Source organism: Lepidochelys kempii, chromosome 3 (assembly GCF_965140285.1).
Source record: "Lepidochelys kempii isolate rLepKem1 chromosome 3, rLepKem1.hap1, whole genome shotgun sequence".
NCBI classification, from domain to species: Eukaryota; Metazoa; Chordata; order Testudines; family Cheloniidae; genus Lepidochelys; species Lepidochelys kempii.
This window is the reverse complement of record NC_136382.1, coordinates 206354196-206376074: the sequence shown is the minus strand read 5'-3', so window position 1 is coordinate 206376074 and position 21879 is coordinate 206354196. Positions and strand designations below refer to the sequence as shown.

The window sequence follows — 21879 nt, the reverse complement described above, 5'->3', positions numbered from 1 at the left end:
GCTTCCTGCCCAGGACAGGAGGAAGGCATTGGAGAGGGAGCCCTTGCCCAGACCCCGTCTGGAGCAGAAGCAATGGCACTTCCTGTTGTGCCTGGTGGCAAACAGATCCACTTGGGGAGATCCCCACCTCTGGAATATCGCGCAGGCTACCTCTGGTTGGAGTGCCCACTTGTGATGAGAGAAGTCTCTGCTTAGGTGATCTGCTAACGTGTTCTTGACCACTGGGAGGTGACACCCTTCTAGATGGATTCCGTGGTCGATGCAGAAATCCCAAAGATGGAGTGCCTCTTAGCATAGGGCAGAGGATCGAGCTCCCCCGCTGTTGATACAGACGAGTCTCATCTTACAAGCATTTAACGTGCGCAAATTCAGCTTTGCGCAGTCTGCAAAAATAAAAAAAAATTAAAAAGGAGAGAAAAATAACAATTTAAATACTGTACCTGGCCTGGCCTGGCACACAACATACATGCATGCTGCCACATGATCTAGGAAGCGCAGGCATACCCTGACTGTGGTCAGGGGAAATGCATAGACTTCTGCAATGAGGTCCGGTAATGTCCTGAACCTCTCAAGCAGCAGGAACGCTTTGGCATAGGTTGAGTCAAGCACCACTCCAATGAACTCTAGTCTCTGTACCAGAACTTCCTGGCTCCCTAGCTCTTCTGTTGAATCTTGCTTCTTGGCTTCTTTTACCTCTAGATACTCGATTTGCACTAGCATATTTGTTTAAGCAAATTAAATAATTAGATGTCCAAGAGGTCATGTTTGTACCCACAGTTAGCTGGAGGAAGCAATTTTTTAGCATGAATAAAATAGCACCTGCAAAAAAAGGAGGCTGCATTCAACAAGAAAGTCGGGTCCATTGTCATTACGATAGATTAGGAAACACTGTCCTGGGTCTGTGTATTCTCATCTCTCCCCCAGTATGGAATAAACCCATTCTAGAGGTCCAGTTCCTCTGACTGCTCAAAAAGGCAGGAAACTATTATTATTATTATGCTTTTTAGTGAAAATCGAAGGAAAGTATCCATTAAGCATTTCAGCCTTTGCTTTGTCATCTATTATTTGTTCTCCTTCTCTGTTAAGTAGCAGAGCTACACTTCCATTTGCCATCCTCTTTCTTTTTGTGTACTTGATACTTTTTCTTATTCTTTTTACTGTCTTTACTAATCAGTACCTCATTTTGTGCCTGTGCCATTCTTTTTCTGATTTTGCCCTTTCATGTCTATACTTTGCCCCTTAACTCAACCCTGAATATATTCATCTTTTACTTTACATATTTTGCTTTAAGTGACAGCGAGTTTGCTGCTGCACATTGAGTTTATTCTTCAGAATCTTCCCACTACCCTGAACCATTTTCCCCTTTAGATTTTCTGATCATGGAACTTCACTCACAAGCTAATTTTGAAGTCTGACTTCAGAGACTCTTCAGAAGGAAAGTCCTCCAGAACTGCAAGCAGTCGGAGGAAAGGTCACTGATGCCCTAACCCTTGTGCTTTCATGGAAACATGCATACCACTTGGAACGCACGTGATTTATGTGGAACTATAGAGACTTTTACAAAACCTTGAAGACCAGTTTAAATTTTGATCACAAATATCAAAAGGACACATGGCTACCATTCTCACTGATGAATTACTCAACAGCTGTGCCTGAGATTACCAGTAATTACTTCAATGACTTCCTATGTGGCCAAGTGGAAGATGAAATAGGTTCTTTACATAATACACAGGTTTCAGAGTTAGTCTGTATTCACAAAAAGAAAAGGAGGACTTGTGGCACCTTAGAGACTAACCAATTTATTTGAGCATAAGCTTATAATACATAAGCTTATAAGACATAACTTTCATGTCTGTTGTGATATTACAACAAAAAAACTTCAAATCCAGACTCCAGCGAGAAACTGTTGAATTGGAATTCATTTGCCCATTTGATACAATTAACTTAGGCTTGAACAGAGACTGAGAGTGGCTAAGTCATTATGCAAGGTAACCTATTTCCCCTTGTTTTTTCCTACCCCCCCCCCCCTCAGATGTTCTTGTTAAACCCTGGATTTATGCTGGAAATGGTCCACCTTGATTATCAGACACATTGTAAGGAGAGTGGTAACTTTAGATAAGCTATTACCAGCAGGAGAGTGGGTTTGTGTGTGGGGGTGTGTGTGAGAAAACCTGGATTTGTGCTGGAAATGGCCCAACTTGATTATCACACACATTGTAAGGAGAGTGATCACTTTAGATAAGCTATTAGCAGCAGGAAAGTGGGGTGGGAGGAGGTATTTCTTCATGCTTTGTGTGTATATAAAAAGATCTTCTACACTTTCCACAGTATGCATCCGATGAAGTGAGCTGTAGCTCACGAAAGCTTATGCTCAAATAAATTGTTTAGTCTCTAAGGTGCCACAAGTACTCCTTTTGTTTTTACATAACACACAGAAGCCCAGTTTCCTTGTCTGGAAATAAGCTTTGCTTAGGCCCATGAGTAACTGTCGCTACTGCATGAATTATTGGTGTAATTCATGAGGTGACTAATTACAAGTTCAAAATGGAAGTGTTGCTGAGCAATTATTCAATGAACAACTGAATTTACAAGACCATGGGATGGACACTTGTCATAAACATAAAGGGAGGGGTAAACCCCTTTAAAATCCCTCCTGGCCAGAGGAAAAATCCTCTCACCTGTAAAGGGTTAAGAAGCTAAAGGTAACCTCGCTGGCACCTGACCAAAATGACCAATGAGGAGACAAGATACTTTCAAAAGCTGGGAGGAGGGAGAGAAACAAAGGGTCTGTGTCTGTCGGTATGCTGCTTTTGCCGGGGATAGACCAGGAATGGAGTCTTAGAACTTTTAGTAAGTAATCTAGCTACGTATGTGTTAGATTATGATTTCTTTAAATGGCTGAGAAAAGAATTGTGCTGAATAAAATGACTATTTCTGTCTGTGTGTCTTTTTTGTAACTTAACGTTTTGCCTAGAGGGATTCTCTATGTTTTGAATCTAATTACCCTGTAAGGTATTTACCATCCTGATTTTACAGAGGTGATTTCTTTACTTCTATTTACTTCTATTAAAAGTCTTCTTGTAAGAAAACTGAATGCTTTTTCATTGTTCTCAGATCCAAGGGTTTGGGTCTGTGGTCACCTGTGCAAATTGGTGAGGATTTTTACCAAACCTTACCCAGAAAGTGGGGTGCAAGGGTTGGGAGGATTTTGGGGGGAAAGACGTGTCCAAACTACATTTCCCAGTAAACCCAGTTAGAGTTTGGTGGTGGCAGTGGATATTCCAAGGACAAAGGATAAAATTAATTTGTACCTTGGGGAAGTTTTAACCTAAGCTGGTAAAAGTAAGCTTTGGAGGTTTTCATGCAGGTCCCCACATCTGTACCCTAGAGTTCAGAGTGTGGGAGGAACCTTGACAACACTATATAATTGTAACAGGGTGCACTAGGCCCTTTAAGGCAGGCTACAGGCCCAGCACGGCTACTACACTACGAAAGAGGTGGAAGACATGAATCTCATAGCAAGAAACTTTATCATGCTAAACAGCATAAGAGTTATAATAAACTATTCATTTCATGACATAAGACCATGGCCAATATCCCAGCAAACAGCAATGTTCAGAGTATTTCAAAACTCAAAAGATACAAAGTACATGCACTACAAGAGAAAACTAAGAGGTAAATAAAGTGATGAAATGACTTTCCCAATGAAGTTATCATTGTGTTCTGTGTGTTTCAGAAACGCATTGCTTCAAAGGTAAGGCAGACTTTGATTAAAATGGTAATGATCCAGTAGGCAGAAAACAGTGAACAGGAAGGTGCAATAAGGACCTTACAGTTCAGGCAATCTGCAGCATGTCTTTCTTAAAGTGTGGTGCCCAAAACCAGACACAGTACTCCAGCTGAGGTCTCACCAGAGCTGAGCGGAACAATTACCTCCCATGTCTTACATACAACACTCCTGTTAATACACCCTAGAATGGTGTCTGCCCTTAGTGCAACAGCATTACACCATTGACTCATTTTCAATTTGTGATTTACTGTAACCCCCAAATCCTTTTCTTCAGTACTACCACCTAGCCAGTTGTTCCCCATTTTGTATTTATGCATTTGAGTTTTCTTTCTTAAGTGCAGTACTTTTGCACTTTATTCGCAAAAAGAACAGGAGGACTTCTGGCACCTTAAAGACTAACCAATTTATTTGAGCATAAGCTTTCATGAGCTACAGCTCACTTCATCGGATGCATACTGTGGAAAGTACGCAAGAGGTGCCACAAGTACTCCTTTTCTTTTTGCGAATACAGACTAACACGGCTCTTACTCTGAAACTTTGCACTTTATTGAATTTCATCGGATTGATTTCAGACCAATCCTCCAATTTATAAATGTCATTTTGAACTTAATCCTGTCCTCCAAAGGGCTTGCAACCTCTCCCAGCTTGGTGTTAGCCACAAATTTTATAAGCGCACTCTCTACTCCATCATTTAAGTCATTAATTCAAATCTTGAGTAGAATTGGACCCAGGACAGACCACTGCAAGCCCCGACTTGATATGTCCTTCCCCTCCCAGCTTCACAGCAAACATAGATAACTACTCTGAGTATGGTCTTTCAAATAGTTGTGTACCCATCATATAGAAATTTCATCTAGACCCCATTTCCCTAGTTTGCTTGTGAGAATGTCATGTGAACCTATGTCTAAAGCCTTACTAATGTCCAGCTATATCATGTCTATTGCTTCCCCATTATCCACTAGGCCAGTCATCTGTCAAAGAAAGATATTAGATGGGACAGTTAAAGAACAAACAAATGTTTATTACATGCTCTTAGTCTACAATTACATAATTCAGAGAATTTAATCCCTTTATACCACTTTGCATCTATAACTAATCTGAATCTGTTAATGTAACATTTTAATGAAGCATTTTACTGTGCTTATTACTTTATAAGACATTTAATATGAATTTTTGCAAGCCAGTGAAGCTTGTTTGCTTTTGCATTTGTAGCCATCTCCCTATTTGTAATGTCACTGAAGGAAAGTAATTAATTAATTAATTTTAAATAAAAATATAATGTACTTTAGCCACTGTCTATACAGTCCCTTTATGTTAATATAATTTGTTATAACAAAGCGTTTACTTGAGCAGGCCTGCACGGTGAAACACATAGAGCTCATGATCAAGAGTGGAGTTGCTGGAAGGATTAACTCGAACAAAATTCTGGATCAGAAGGAATTCCGGCACAAGATGTGGCACTGTGATGATGCAAAAGTCTTTGTCCTGAAAAGATTTAAAAAGAATACTCTATATCGGTCAATAAACAACAAACAGGTTATTAGTGATTTTAAAAACAAATTTTAAAAAGGTTCCCACTGAGACTTAAGAAAAAACTGACACATAAATGTAGATCAACATTTAAAATGGACACAGTGCTGCAAGTATAATTCACACCTACACTCTGTGGCGCTCTGTCCCCCTCTAGTGGTGATTGGACCACATACAGATGTTGATGAATTTTGGCTACAAGTCCAACCAGACTTTTTAACTGAACCTCATGCTTTAAGATCCGAGGTCCCCTAAATACAACTTTTATCTTAAAGGGGACCCAATCTGACAGTTTCTCTTACTGTACCCATATGCCACTTCCCCACAGTGCTCCATACCATCTGGAAGGATAGAGTGCTATGAGGTCTGTCAGGACCACGTTGAGGCATCATTCAGAGGGCAGAGTTAAGGTTGTGGGATGGAGGATTGTTTCTGTAGATTTTAGAGCAGTTTGAAATATCAGCTGTCAAACCAGAAATTTACTTGTTAGTGCAAAACTTCCTGAGGATCCACGGCAGAATGTAGGCAGAGAGCAACTAATATGTACAACACACATTCTCAGAAATGGCCTCAGTGCCAGGACTCAAACTCAGAGTACGTGTGCACTTCCCAGGTTAAATAGCCACAGGCTGTAACCTTGAGTTAGCCCCCTACTCTGACATCAGGCTGGCTGCAAATACTTTGACTTGCAACAGAGCCCCAGTTCTGCTGCACGTACACAAATTACTTTCTCTGACTCATCAACCTAGCTCAACCCACCTTGTAGATCCGACTTTGAGCTTGAATAACTTTTAAAATATTGCTTCTTATAGGGGTAGTGGGTGCTGATCTCTAGCTGAGATCAATCCCAAGAGGGTGAAATCAGTTTGTGGTGCATCTGAGCCAAAGTTTGAATCCTTGTGGTACACAACGAAGTATAGGAATTCTAAAACATTGATGTTACGTGATTTTTTTTGGGGGGGGCCTGTATCTTGACAACTCCTTGACCAAAGAGCATCAAATTTGGATAATTAACCCTATCCCAGATCCCCATGAAGTACAGCAATTTTCAAGACAATCAGAGTAAGCATGTGAATTTCAGAGCACTTTGAAAAAAAAATAACAGCCGTTAAACTGTAAACTAATCTCAACTTTATCCATTGTGGTGCTACCACCCCACAATAACAAGTGACTCCTCACAGAGATTTCCTTCCCACAGGCCCCTAACGCTGGTGTGTGGGGGGGTCCCCCCAAAAAGAGGGGGGAATCTAGCGATGTACAAGTTACAAGTGATTTTATTTCTTATCATACCATTTTCATTCACTTTCAAAGAAAAGACTTGTTTCACCTTAAGATTTCATTTATACGTACTGGAAAGAGGTTGAAAACATATTGCAAGAAATCCAGTGACCTGCAACCAAGAGCAAACACTTTTATGTGAATAAACAAAATCATATTCAATATATACTGTATATTTCAAAAGATTTCTCTCCCCCATCCATCCAGGCAGCACTTACTCATACTTTCTAATCGGAAATTTAGTTCAGCACTAATCAATTGCAGAAGTTGTACGCTGTATGTCAGTTGTCATTTTCTAGGACCTAAGGCAGCAATGGAAGCAACAGTAAACCTAGAGATTTGAGCTTGTTAATTCAAGAGAAGTCTCCTCTGCGCGAGAAAGAAATAAAAGTAAGATGATGTTTAATCAGAATAATCCTGCAGGAGACTTTTAGAAATTTTGCCTGAGTAGCATTAGTGCCCAGTAAGTCTGATCACCAGGGGGTACAAACAGTTGTAGCTAAGGACTAAGGTATTTCCATCATGCACCAAAAGACTTACTGTTCCACTAATACCCATTTAGTAGACCTATCCAATACCTATAAAACTAAAAGGAATATCTATACTTTAAAGTCTAACATTTATTTGGGCATAAGCTTTCGTGGGTAAAAGCTTTCAGTGCATGCATCTGAAGAAGTGGGTTTTTTACCCATGAAAGCTTATGCCCAAATAAATCTGTTCATCTTTAAGGTGCCACCGGACTCCTCATTGTTTTTGTGGATACAGACTAACAGGCCTACCCCTCTGATAGGTATACTTTGAAAATTGTTCCTGTACATTTCCCTTCTTTTCACTTTTCACCTATCGTTTTAGAATAAATCCCCTTTCTTTTCCCTGGTGAAAGTGAAATGTAATGTTCAAGTTGAGTAAGACAATAGAAACTTAATTATTTTATCCGGTTTCTGCTACATAAAAGAAAATGAAACTGTTCTAAACCCAGCAAGAGTTATGTGGAAGTTTTATTTCTATGCTCTCAAAAGAGAAAAAAGTATGTATTTTATATGCATCCAACACACACAGAGTTATTTCAAAAGACTAACCATGATGGCAGTAAACAATTAACGTAAATAACCTTCCTGTGGTTTCAGTCCCAATAAGAATGGAAAGAGTAATCATTTTTAACTCAGGTGTTTATAATTGAGTGGATAAAAGTGAAACTTTATGAAAATACAATAGGGTGACCAGATGTCCCGATTTTATAGGGACAGTCCTGATATTTGGGGCTTTGCATTATATAGGCACCTATTACCCTCCACCCCCGATCCAATTTTTCACATTTGCTGTCTGGTCATGCTAAAATACAATGACTCCACATGTTGGGACTGGGATTGTAGAATCAAAATAATGCAGTAAAACATTCGCCTATCCTGTACAATATAAATGTAAAGCTATGCTTCATTGAGATGAGTCTTTTCCCCCCCCCCGCACATATAGTAAATCCATGACAATGCAATTTCCCTTTCTCCAACACTCAGTATCTTCTCAACAGAAATGGGCTCACGAATGGGGGGAAACACCAGAGGAATCAAACTTTTTTCTGTCACTAGCAAAGGATCAAAGAATCTCATTTCAGATCAACTGGAAGTTTAGTTCATTCATATATCACTTGCAGTCCACATTCTGGCTCTAGATTTAAAGAGATGAAAACATTTGATAACCTAATGGATAGTACAAATTCTTCACTACTGAATTCCCCTTGAGGGGTAAAAGATAGTTACTTCTCAGTAACTGTTACATTTCTGCAAATTACTGCTCTTGGATCTGTGCTTCTGCATGCAAGTTCAGCAGGAACTCCTTCAGTACAAATTCTAAGATACCACTCCCAGTCTAGGTTATCTCATGCCATCCACTCAGATACCTATGCTACCCCCAGTGCTCTAATGGCCTGTTTCTTTCCCAGAAAAAGGTAAACATACACTCAAGTAAAGTGAATTAAAGAGAGAAAGATATATATTTTATATTATTATTATTATAATATATATTTAAGTCACAAGATTTACAGACAACTCAACTCAATGGAGAGGAGGCTGTTTGAGTGTTAAACTTAGAGAAAAATAGTTACAGGTAAGTAATGATCTCTTTCCTAAAGATATCCATCTTGGAGTCTGAACAATTCCAAAGATGTCTCTAAGAAAAAAATTAAAGGAGACTGCAATCTGTAGTGTATAATGATAAGCAAGGTGAACATACCTTGAGCATTATTAACAATGGTGTGTGAGAAGGGGGAAATGTCAAGAGAAAAATATAAAGGTGGACAAATAAATTAAAGATACATCCCCCAGCAAAACAAAACTGCTAGAGGACAGGAGAGCTGGATGTTCTTAACCCACAAATAGGTCTTGTATACATGGTGGAAATTTCCCAGCACAGTTATAGCAGAATAACGATTCCACTATAGCTATTCCATTACATTGGGAGCTATTCCGGAATAACTGTCCCATATGGATACACTGTCACAAAATAAAAGTGATCTTATTATGGAATAATCACTCCACTTCTCTTATTTTAGATTAGAGTGTCCATATGGGGAAATTATTCCAGAATAGGTATCGTGGAATTCAGTGGTAGCTGTGCCATCAATTTCCCTTGGTATACAAACCCATAGATTTGTAAAACTGATAGCGCAAAGTGGGATTTCTCTCTTGATGCTGAATCTAGGCAAGATTGCTTGGTAAAAAACATACAGAAGATTATGTGGCTGCTTTGCATCTCTCCTGAATGCAAACATAATGGATACTTGAACATGTAGCACATATACCTCTCGATACAACCTTTCCTTTTTCTTCCAGGTACGCAACAAGGGAATGTCTTGTGGGACACTGCCCAGTCTTACACTTAACAGGGTTTCCTGACCTAAGAGGCATGATCCTGGCCCTCCTTGCTTGTTTATAAAAACCGGATTGTCTTTTTGAAACATAGCCACCTGTTGGGATTCTAAAATATCACAAGTTTCTTAGAACAATTAGGACTGCCATCATATCCAGAAAATAGACATACAGTTGCGGATACTCAATGGGGTGCATAACACCTTGGGGGAGTGGGGGGGGGCTGCCCATTCCAAGCAGGATGCATCTTTGGTGAATCCAGTTGGTATTGAAGGAATTTTGAAGTCCACTGCTAATTGTACTTTGTTTCTCGACTACCACTAAGTGAAGCTTAGATTTTGTCAGTCACTGAGGGTCTCCTGAGGCTGTCTCATGTGGAAATGTGCCACAGGTATTTCAAATAATGTTACAATCATCAGACTCAAAATTCATGACTTCATCTCTAGGAAACACCTGTTGGCTCTGGTAAATCATCTGTCAAATCCATAGTGATACAGATCTCATCCTGGAGAAGTAGAATCTAGCAGAGCTGCTACATACTATAATTCTTTCTGAGGTACAAACGTGGACTTTGAGTATGTCTACATGGGGAAATTTACCAACATATTTACAATGTATAATTATACCATTGTAGTTAAACTGGTGTAAACTCATTGTGTGCACTCTCTTATTTCCAAATAATGAGTGTAGATGCAGAAATTACGCTGATATAACTACAGCGGCATAACTGTGCCTGTTCATTTCCCCATGTAGACAAGCTCCTAGTGAGTAAACTACCTCATCCTTGGAGACTTTTTAGAGTGTTTTCTGATAAACCAATCATCTAGATCAAGGGCATCACTCATTTGAAGGAGAGGGTCAAATTCTATGTTTATGGTCTGTGGCCTGGGGTATAAATTCAGGACTATATGCTTCACATAGTGCACAGTGTCAGTGAGAGATATGCACAGAGATCAAAGGGACAATAAGACCTATAAATAATAATGAAACATTTTGTTATTTTGGTGCTTATTGTTGCATTCATCAATCAGTGAGAAAATCTGTTCCCATTAGGACCACTGCTATTTCTGCTCTTTGTTTCTCTTTCTTCAACAGCCTCCTCTCTCCCACCACTTTCTCGGCCTTTGTGAGTCTCCTCTATTCTTTCCCCTACATTTCCTTCCCTGCAGCAACTCTCAGTTTCAATCCCCTACTTCCAATTCAGTGTGTTTCACTGCCATCCTCTTACCCATGTTTATTGCAGAGTGATCAGTGACCGAATAGTTACAGTTGACACCCAAGTGTCATCATGGGACTGTAAAACTGACATTCCAATCAGATTAACAGAGGAGTTGACTCCTCTGGGTCATTGTTCCAAGACATCTGCAGACTCAGGCATACATCACTAGCAGGCAAATATTGTGTACACACAGTTCATATTTAGAAGACTACACTCTGCAGTCGCCCGGGCTACAAATTTACTTTAAAAATATTAGATTCTGGAGCATCCAAATAGGTCATGTGGGCTACATAAATATCTTATGAAGGCTGGATCTGGCCTGCAGGTTGTATATCTGACATCTTTCATCTAGATAAGGAAGGACATTCACTCATCTATTAAGGCTCACGGTCACGATCACCAAGCATTTGATGGAAACATGCAACACTGATACCAATCCAACAGGCAATGCACAGTATTGTTGCTGTTTCCATATGAAATCTGAAATACATTCCGTGCTTCAGATGTATCCTTATGGAAATATCAACATGATCCAGAGCAAACACATATTATTGTTATTTATTATTTGTATTAAGGTGTAGAGCTTCTCACAGCTCTCTCTCCCTGGAGTTTAGCATTCTGACTCTGGCTTCCTTCTTTTGCCACTGTCTCCCCTGTTCTGAAGGAGAGGGCAGTCTATATACTGTCCTCCTCCAGAGAGCTCCTCCTGATTGACTGGAAGAGAGGAGAGCCTGGCACATCCTACCCACAGGGCTCCTGATCCCAGGCCCTTAAAGGAATAGAATCCTGGAGCCCCTCCCCCCACCTCCCGCCATCCAATTCCTTATTCCCTGGCACTGCTTTCTCTTTTCCTCTACCAGGCCATTTCCTGGGTCTTTGTTCATTCCAGCTCCCTGGCATGGGATCTTCTGGCCCCTTCCACTCTAAAAAGACAGATATACCCCATTACAGGATATGTGAGCCTTGTTCCACAGCTGCAATTAGTATTTGCCCCAAAAGGATGGCTGTTTGTATTGCAACCTGGTAACTTTTCTCTCATAGGACACCCCATCAGAGGAGATGTGTGAAAAATTTTAAGTGGAAGGTGAATGCTTCATAAAGTTACGAGTGAATGCACGCAAGCAGTTAGATGGAAATTAATTCAACCTTAACTGCAGCAGATGGAGTCACTCCCCCAACTGCCTTAATAAATCAGGTTTCTGTTAAATTATTAGAAACCGAATACCTATATGTCTATACTTGCCTTGTTTCATGTTTCTCATCAATACAGAATAGCTGAATACAGAAAGCAGTTACAGCTCCTCTGTACACAGGATGAAAGGAATCTCTCTCATCAGTCTCTAAGGTAGGTGTCCCAGCGGCTTTCAAATCGGTGTCTATGACATCATCTATTGGCAATTCAGCTCTGGAAACAGTGTTTACACTCTCCTTCTGCAGCAAGAAGAGACAAGGGACCAAACTGAAACCACATTTCCTTTTTTGTGTATTTGTTTAATGAGTCTTTTGTTGCATCATTCTTATTTTACATCATTCCCAGCTGAAATACAGGGTTGTACTTCACCCAGCACAATACATTCTGCCCCATCTAGAAGTTTAGGGGTGCATTTTTAATGAAATTTCTGCATGGCTATAAATTGATTAATGCCTGCAGTAAGAGGTTTGAAATAAAGACAACAATATGTTTGGGAACAGATATTTCTCATTACTGTCCCTATGTGGAACAGTAACAGAAATTTAATCTCAGGAAATATTTTCGAATGTAAAAATTTGGATTCCATCCAAAGTTTAAAAAAATTTGAAAGAACAAAAATGAGAGCAATTCAGAAAATGTCATCTTGGAGATTAACAACTGCGATATTTGAAGAACAAGAGACTAGTTTTGAAAATATACTGAAAGGAAGAATAGAAGACAGATACAATTGTTTAAAATTCTATGGGCCAAATTCTCTGCTAACTTTGACCCCATACAAAATCAAATTACTTCAGTGGGGTAGCATGGGGTATAAATCACGACATAGTTTGGCATAGTAAGGGAACCTGAGTCATCTCACTTAAAGAAATGATGATTTCCTATGTATGAGTAGTTGCACTTCATAAATATTATTCTTTGTTGCTTAAAAAAAATTTCTTTTTAGATCTGCATGGAAGAATTCAGATTTGGTATAGTGGTCTCCCTGAGATCCAATACCAAATCTAACAATATACTAAAATTGATTACTATTGTATAGGTCTCAAAACGGAACTTTGCACAAAATATCCATACCTTATGTGTATTTAAAATAATCAATCCACTCAATGTGCATCGTGTCAATTGATTTATTATAACCTGCTATATCACATAAATGCTAATATTGAATAAAGATTTTATTTAAAAAATTATTTCACTTTAAAGAGTGGAAGCAAATCACAGTGTCAATACAGTTGAGAAACAGCCAATTATTGACATTTACTTTCAAATTCACTGTTCATTCCAAGTGAATTTAACATGTCCCCAAAAAAGGCCCAAATAAATAGGATTTGGGTGGGAAATCTAGCAGGTTTTTGCCAGAGGAGGAAATTTAGAATCTGTCTTTCTCTAGTCAGGGGGTACAATGCAATGTGGCCCTTCTGCGAGGATTCTTGGTTACTGGAGTCACATAACTATGGATTACCTGACCCCAGCTGGGCCCCATGCGGTCTCCTACTGCTGTCCCGTTATGAGCTAGAGAGCCCACCTTTCTATATGCACAGGTAGACATGCATGGAAAACAGTTTTGCCAGCTCCAAGTGTTCAGAAGTCTTGAGCCAGGCCACAAAAATTAATGATTTGAAAAAGTAACAACTGCATCTTTTTTCTTTGTCCTCTGGTTATTCAGCATTTAGGTAACACATTTTCAAATTTTTCTCTGGAACCACAAGGGCTAGAATCTTTCACTTAAAACAAAAACAAAAAAAGGTAAGCTGAGATTCTGTTGTAATAACATGGCTCCAGGAACTGAAGCTTTAAAAAAAATACCAAGTATTGCAAAAGTTGGCAACAATGGGAAAGCCTTGGGTGCCCACGTGCCAAAAAATAGATTTCATTCAAAAATGCACTGATGATGAGTATTTTGATAAACTCTTGATTGTACCTGGCCCTCACCTCTGAAACATTACAACCGAAAGTGTTCAGACTAGAATGTGAGGCGACAATATCCAAGGCTTGGAGAAGGACATCTTCAGTTTTAGTGTCCATCTGAAGAGAAAGCAATCAGTAACACATACAAATTAACATTCATGAATCATTTGTTTTCCTATGGATCACTAATTCTGGACATATTAAGCTCTCATTGATAACTCTGATTCCTTTTAAATCAATGTAAAAACTCGCACGCTTTTGAAAGTCCCCTCTATGAAGCACTACATAGTATAACTGGCTCATAACTCTTGCCATTTAGTCCTTTTAAAACCAATTATGTCTGCAGACAAAGGCAGCTTATTGCAACACCAAGGACAATAAAAACACGTACAAAAACATTCCAGAGTATTCCATTTGGTTTCTTCATCCCAGATTCCTTTGGAAGATAGGGATTCATTTAGTCAGGCTGTTACTGCAACTAAACTGGAATCTGGCAATCCTAACTCCACCTTCCTTGCCATCTGCCTTACCAGATTTACGTTGGCTTGTAAAGGCTGCATCTGAACTAGTAAATGTCATAGTTATGATTCACCATCCCTGGAGCTTCACCAGTGATAGCAACAATGGAGCATAGACAGGACGTGGGGATTTTTACCACTTCACTTAATTCTACAGCATAGTGGCAAAAATTCCAAAGCTTGGTCTACACTAGTGCTTCTCCCACAGCGGAGCTTCTCTGGAGTTCAGTTACAGCTATGGTGTTTATTAATGTAGACAAGGCCAAAGTGCCCAGCTCCCATAGCGCTACAGAATGCAAGCATATTCATACTTAGTCAGCCAGTCGATGGGCAGTGCCTTCCCCAAAGCGGCACCAGGGCCAACTTCATTCTAGCTATTTCCTCTTCTGTTTTCCAGAGGCTTCAAGACAATTCAGATGCCAATGGTTTCCAACTAATCCTAATGACTACTTCATAACTTCCCCGAGCCTTACTGCACAGGTGAGTATGAATTCTTGTAAAGTACTGCAAAAGAGCTGGAAATAGAGGGACCCTAATAGTCTGACCTCTTCAAAATTACAGGAGACCCAGGCAATTAGAACAGTTTTGACAAGCAGGTTTATAGTTAAGTACTTACCCAGCTCCAGCGGATGTTGCTAGATACTTAGGCTACTTTGACTGTATCTACACTACACACCATTGGAGGCGGGGTATAGTGTGCATATGGCTAACATGCCACAGTGAAAAGCATGTCGTGTCCACCCTGCAGTGTGTAGCTATATGTGTCAGTGAAAGGCTCTGGCAGAGGGGAGGCAGCGGGAAAAGGTTTAAACAGCTCCCCACTGCTGGAGCCTTTCACTGCAGCGAGGAAAGACTATGGCAGTGGGGAAGCGTTCCCTCCACCAGAGCCTTTCCGCATTCCTGGAATCTTTCCCTGCTGCAGGGAAGGGATCCAAGCAGCAGAGAGCTGGCAGAGCCTTTCCCCGCTACCTCCCAGTTGCCAGATCCCTTCCCCACTGCCAGTCTTTTCCTGCAGGGAGGCAATGGGACACTACACTGCTAAAAAGAGCAGTGTAAACAGGGAGGCATGACTTGGGTGAGTAAAGAGACATATAGTGAGACTAAATGTAGTCTGGACTCCTCTTTTGCATGTAGTTTTTAAACAACCAACAACAAATCTCAATTTTTATCCTTCTGAATTTATGACTATGTTTCTAGTGTTTTATTTAAAAGGCATCCTGCATTTGATAGTTATGGCATTTATTTAAATGTCCAGTGAATTATGTTTAGTAATATTACCTGAATATCCATGTCATGGGCACTAATACACTCAGAGTTTTGAGATAAAACAGATTCTGCTTCTTGACTTGTTTGGCTGCTTTTTTCTTCATCTGAATAATGAAAAGGAATAAATGTATCAAAGCAGCTTACAAAATGGATCCATAAACATCAGCATCACAGCAGTACATGAAGTATAACTCTCAGCAGCACACCACCATTAAGATGTTTCTTATGATCATGGTTAAGATTGAGCCATTACATTCACTTTACTAAGACTTCAGCATATCTGAATATTTACTCTGAAGACAAAACTGTAGAGGTCATTTTAAAACAGAGGATTTGAACAAAAGATAACCTGGAAACATTCCTGACTAATACTGTGTTTAGATGTAAAATTATATTTGGACTCTAACTGAAGGGAGACAATGTGGTCAATGGTTGAACTACCGATTGGATAGTCTGTCTCCTACCATTCAGTACCCATCTCTGCTGCTAACTTGTTATATGACCTTTGTAAATCACTTAACCTGTCTCCCATCAGCCTCTCCATCTGTAAAATGGAGATAATATTTCACAGAGATGCTGTGAGGCTTAATTCATTAATGTTTGTGAAGAAGTGTGACATCCTCAGATGGTAGGTGCCAGAGCAATCTGAAGTATTATGATTATCATCTATAAAATTAAAATAGTTAATTCCCTACCTCAAAGGGACTATAGTTACATTTTATAGAATTTGCCCTTTGAGAGCCTGTGATTATAGGTGCTATATAAGTACAATGTGTATTTTAATGGGAAATTATCACACAGTGCTTGAAAAATTGTCGGACAAATTTGACATCTCAAAAGGCAAAAATGAAGGTACTAGTCTACTAATAGTCTCATTCTTTTTTTAAATCCAAGGGTCACTAGTTTTCACTATAAACTAGTTACTCCAACTGCTATATACACCCCTTACTAAAAAAAAACCCTGGTGAAATAAGAAAATTTCCCTTCTCTCCTCTCCCACTACTACTTTTATTCCAGTTGTTTTTTTAAAACGGATTCTTAACCTTTTGGAAACTAAAGGCCATATTTTATGGGAGTGATGCTGAGCAATTTTTAAACTCTGGCCCTAGGCAATAGTTTGGCTGGCAGTCTAAAAGGGTTAATGGTGCCTCTCCTATCTTGTTACTTCCCTGTCTCCTCCATTGCAGCTAGTGCTTGCCTTTGGGGCTCAGACCAGACATATTCCAGGATCCTTTTACACAACTGCTGCAGCTCCTTTGAAGCACTGCAGCATCTGCATATGGATCTGGGAGCACATTTGAGCCCCAGAGGAGCTGCTGGGTGGGCAATGGGTTTCACCTTCTTAGTATGAACCAGGGTTTTGGTTACCTATGATTTCAGTACCAGCCAGGAGTCTCTCCACGGGATGCTGAAGTAACTACTTTAAAGCACTGTGACAACTAGTTAGAAAGGATCTTTGTTGTATTTTTCAGTCCCAAAAGGCAGACACTGGCTAATCTCCTTAATGAACACCCATTTTAGCAGAGGCGGCAGATAAATACAAAGAAACCAGTTTTTAAACTATGGTAAGTGAAGAAGGGATGAAAGGGCTCTATAAACAAGAAAGGAAAGGACAACACACATTAAAATTTATTGAGACCAGATTTTAAAGTCTACACAGCACTGAGCACACTGACTGAGCTCAATTCCTAGTAATGAAAGCAATGATGATGGGATTCTGTTTTAGTCAATTGCTAACAGGTTAATAGTATTTTTGGTGTGAAAAGTGATGACTAAAGCAATAGGATTCAATTAATTTTAGTCACTTGCCTATCCACTTATACTTAGCCATTGAAAGACATGATATTTGTATTATTTATACAGAGAGAGAGAGAATATTGTGTAAATAGAGTTTCTGGATTACAGTTTAAACGAGTAAAATCCAATTAAAGCATACATTTGAACAATAGAGTTAATTTTGTTAATACTGATAAACACCAGATTTCACAATTTTCACCATGTCCAACATTTTATTCACATGGACCAAATCCACAGCTGGTGTAAACTGGCATAGCTTCACTGAAATCAATGCTACGCCAATTTACATCAGATGATGATCTGGCCCATGGTTGTTTCCTGACATTTAAAATGCTAAATGGCAGGAAAATCCAGAGAAAAATGTCCAAAATCAATTTCAGAATGTTTATGATGCATTATTGCATTTGATTTGTAATGGCTTAACTACTATGTACATATGACTTACCTATTTTACACTCATGTACAATTTGTGCAATAGGACATGACTGAAATCTGACATCAATGCAGCAGAAGTTGACTGCTGTGTTACTTTCATTCCATCCATGTGCCTGGCAGCCTTTGGGTAGCTGCTTGACAGCAATTACACAATTTTGGGAAAAAACAGTCTCTAACCCAGCTCTGCCAGGTAATGAACACTATATTCCCTTTGAAGTCAATGAGAGGTGAGATTACTTAACATCTTGCAGGAACGGTCCCTTAGTTTACAGTAGAATATCAAGGTGAGTTACTTTAAATAATTTGAAATCCTGCTGCAATTGCCAAATTTATATTCAATATGTGGAACCAAATATTAACTGATTATAGTTAATTAAAGTGAGAAACAGTTAAAAACACTGATGGAGTCAATAAATTAAAGCAAATAACCACGAAAACCCCACAACAATAAAATCTGGGATCCCTATATGTAAGCCATTTCATATATGTTAATTAGCTATCAAAATTCCTTAAAAGTCACTTTCCAAATCCTAAAGACATATTCCTAGTTCATTTTTTCATATACTTAAAATGAAGTCTCTGAAGAAAAGCTTTAATTAACAAAAGCTCTTTGAGATTTTAAGATAAAGTATGCCAAAACAGTAACCTATGAATCTGAAGACTTCTGAGCCCTGGGAGGGGGCTTCAAAAAACTCTATGCATGCTTTGTGTTGAGAAACCTAACTAACTTACAGTTCAATTCCCTTAGGTAAGTAGTTTTTGGGACAATCTCAGGCAATTTAATTTTTTAAATAATGAGTTTAAAGGCCTAAAATAATTCAGCATGATATTTTTTTAAAAAGCTATAATCACTGTCAGAAGAAATAAACGTTGATGCAATGTGCAGGCAAACACAAGTGCATATACTATACATAATATGTGGTTTCTCTAGGGGTATCACCGATGGGCACCTTTATAGAAATGATCAAATGTCATTCTGATTAATCCAACAGTATTTCTCATTATAAACAGGCTTGCAGGTGTCAGAAGTTAACTAATACATGCCTCTACTTTACATACCAATATTTATATGTTGTTTCTGATTTTATACTAAAATGAAACCCTTAATGGCTCCTCTATCCAACACAGTCAAATATAGTTGCATCACTGTTATTTGTATATGTACCATAAACGTGTGATCTGGAAGCACATTATCTACTGTAACTGAAGTAAGAAAGACTTCAACCACAAGAAAATTAAAAGATTCTGTTTGCTGGGTTGATGGTAGATGTAAAAGTCAGCAGGATCAAAAAGCCAGTTCAATAAGAAGCCTGATGAAAACCTCTTGAATCATTCCCACAGTATCATAGTGTGTTCTAGCTACCAATTCCTGACTCCATATAGAGTAACAGCCAAATTACTATAATTATAATGAAATGCAAGTGGCATATCAACATTACGTTAAACATAGATGTTGTATACTCTTTCATTTTTATTGCCCAGTATTAGATTTTGAAAGGAAAAACAACAACCACCTGCAGTCTCCATGTACAAGGGCCAAAGCAAGTTAAACAGCTTGGAAATTCTTTATTACAGCTATTTATATCTGAACAAAGCTTTTCTTGTACAGCTCACATTTTAAATATTCAGACTTTGAATTCATTAAAGATATAATGGCCCATATTTTCTGGTAGTGTAAATTAACACAGCTTCATTCTCTTTACACCAGCAGACAATTTGGTTCCATATTTTCAAAGCAGTGCACAAATGGTGTACCCATACACACACAAAAAAAAAATACTGATCCTGCAAGATATATCTATGCACTTAACTTTAGCCACATGAATAATTCTGTTGATTTCAAGCATGTACGTAAACCCTGATTCTGCAAAGACTCATCCATGGAATAGCAAGATGCAATTGCTATAAATGGACTCTATTTCTACCATAATCAAGCTATAACATATAACATTGCTTTTTAAAAAATATACTTTTAAAGATGACAGAAAGGAGGGGAGGAATTAGATTTATGCCTTTTTTTCCTGAATACTTCATTAAAAAAAAAAAGCTTGAAAGTTTTTGTTTGGTTGGTTGGTTTTAAATATGCTGTTTTTTACATTAAAATTTTTGCATCACCGCTGTTTTTCCTGACATTCTTTATGAATGAGTGGAGATCGACAAGATTTATAACATCACATATGCCACATAAGTGAAACTTGATTAACTGAGAGCAGAAGTGGGTTTTCTACAGACTGTTTAAAACACCAGCTTTCTGTTAACAGACATTAAACTCTAATACCTAACAAACAATAGGAAGAAATGCTCTTATTAAGATAATCAACCGAGGTGCAGATTTTGGAAAATTTACCAAATAAAGAGCAAATTTTCAATAAAGAAACCATGCAAAATGACAACAAATAAAGGGCATACAAATTTTTGTAACCTCCAAGCAGCTAGTATATCAACTAATTTGGTAATAGATGTTATACTGTATTAATAAATGTAAGCTAGCTTAATTTTTTTACTTTGATTTTAAAAACAACAAGAACCATTTTCCTCTTGCCCATTTTGGCCAGATACAATAGACTAACTCTTTAAAGCGTACATGCAATACCTACTAAGAATTTACTGGTGCAGCTTATTGTTTTAAAGGTGTTTCTTAAAGTTATGAAGATTAAGTTATTTAGTGTCTTTTGGAAAATAGTCATTTGGCCTTTTAAAGACCCAATCCTGACCCTAATTTACATGGCTTTATAAGATCCATTCAGCTGACTGTGTACCTGGCCAACTGATCCTGAAGAAGGCTGACCCAGCATGCAAGGTTAGGAAAGAGAGGACCCACATACACACTACAGTCAAGAGGTTGGAGCTTCCCAACAAACAGTGGACTTGTACTAATGATTTTTCCTCCTCCCACAGCCCTATTTGTATTCCCAACACTGTCCTTCACCTAGGTCTGCAGTAACACTCCAGCAGCTCCAGGGGCAAGGAGGTGAGATAGAATAAAATGGTGGAGTTCCTTTATTAACATGGTGGTTCTTTGCAGGGGAGGGAAAGGAAAGTTGATAGGATAGCTAGGAGTGTGTTCTTTCCTCCATCTTCTTCCCTGAGGCTGACAGTTCTAGGATATCTGTGGGTGACTGGTTTTAGGCTGCTCAGTGGCCCTCTTTTTGGTCTGAGACAAGGCATTAGAAGCATTCAATGAAACAGATAATTGTGGTAACTTATTAGTGCTCATTCTTATTCTATTATTGATTATTAACAAATAGCAAAATGTAGTTGTCTATGCAAAAAAACAAACACTAGCAAAAAAACTCTTCAGTGCTTCTTAAGAAAGAGGCCAGAGGATGACAGTGCATCATTTAGAGAACTTTTCTACTCTTCAAGCAATTCATATACCAACTTTATTATTATCATTATCATTTATTTGTATTATGGTAGCCCTTAAAGGGCAGGGCCCCATTGCACTAGACACTGTACAAACACATAACAAAGAGATTTATTATAAACTCTTCAAGTCAGAGACTAGGTACAAGACTATAAGCAGAACAGACAGAGCACAAGGAAACAATGAGATGATACTGGTCAGCTGCCTAACTATTCTCAGACATTAGAATCAGCTTCAAAATGAGACCTTAACTTAACAGACCAGTTGCAGATGACATGTGGGGGACATGTCTAATGCTTTAACTTTCCAAGATTTGAACTTTGTTTATATAATGCTACTGATCCTGAAAGATCCTCCAATCTCCTCAACAGTGACAAGCATTTAATAACCAGAGACAACAGCTGTCAAACCTTCTCAGACCTCCCTGCCTAGTGTTGAGCTAGACCATTCCAAAAGGTTCCCTTCCAACCCCATGAAATAATTATATATTTGGAAGTTAAAAATAAATGTAGCCTAGCTGATTTTGAATATATATATTTTACTCTGTTTTTACCTGCTTCAATACTTGGCTCCTGAGGTAGTTTGAGAATATCATCAGGATGTGGTTTGCAGAGACCATGGAAAGGCCCCAGGTCAAAACAGTCATGAAGCAGTTGTATATTCACTTCCGAGCACACACTCATGAAACCTACTGCAGTGCCATCATCCTGAAATATCA

The 21879-nt window shown here is 38.7% G+C and overlaps 1 protein-coding gene across 2 annotated transcripts in view; it reads right to left on the bottom strand.

The window, feature by feature from the left end:
* CFAP61 (cilia and flagella associated protein 61) overlaps positions 1-21879 on the bottom strand; it is a 209698-nt gene that overhangs the window by 164054 nt on the left and 23765 nt on the right. For both annotated transcript variants that reach the window (XM_073339783.2, XM_073339782.2), the window contains exons 8-13: positions 21715-21868; positions 15575-15666; positions 13803-13895; positions 11925-12112; positions 6671-6710; positions 5136-5275 (exon numbers count right to left, since the gene is read on the bottom strand). In XM_073339783.2, coding sequence (XP_073195884.1) covers positions 5136-5275; positions 6671-6710; positions 11925-12112; positions 13803-13895; positions 15575-15666; positions 21715-21868 — 707 coding nt within the window. The remainder of the gene's footprint in view (positions 1-5135; positions 5276-6670; positions 6711-11924; positions 12113-13802; positions 13896-15574; positions 15667-21714; positions 21869-21879) is intronic.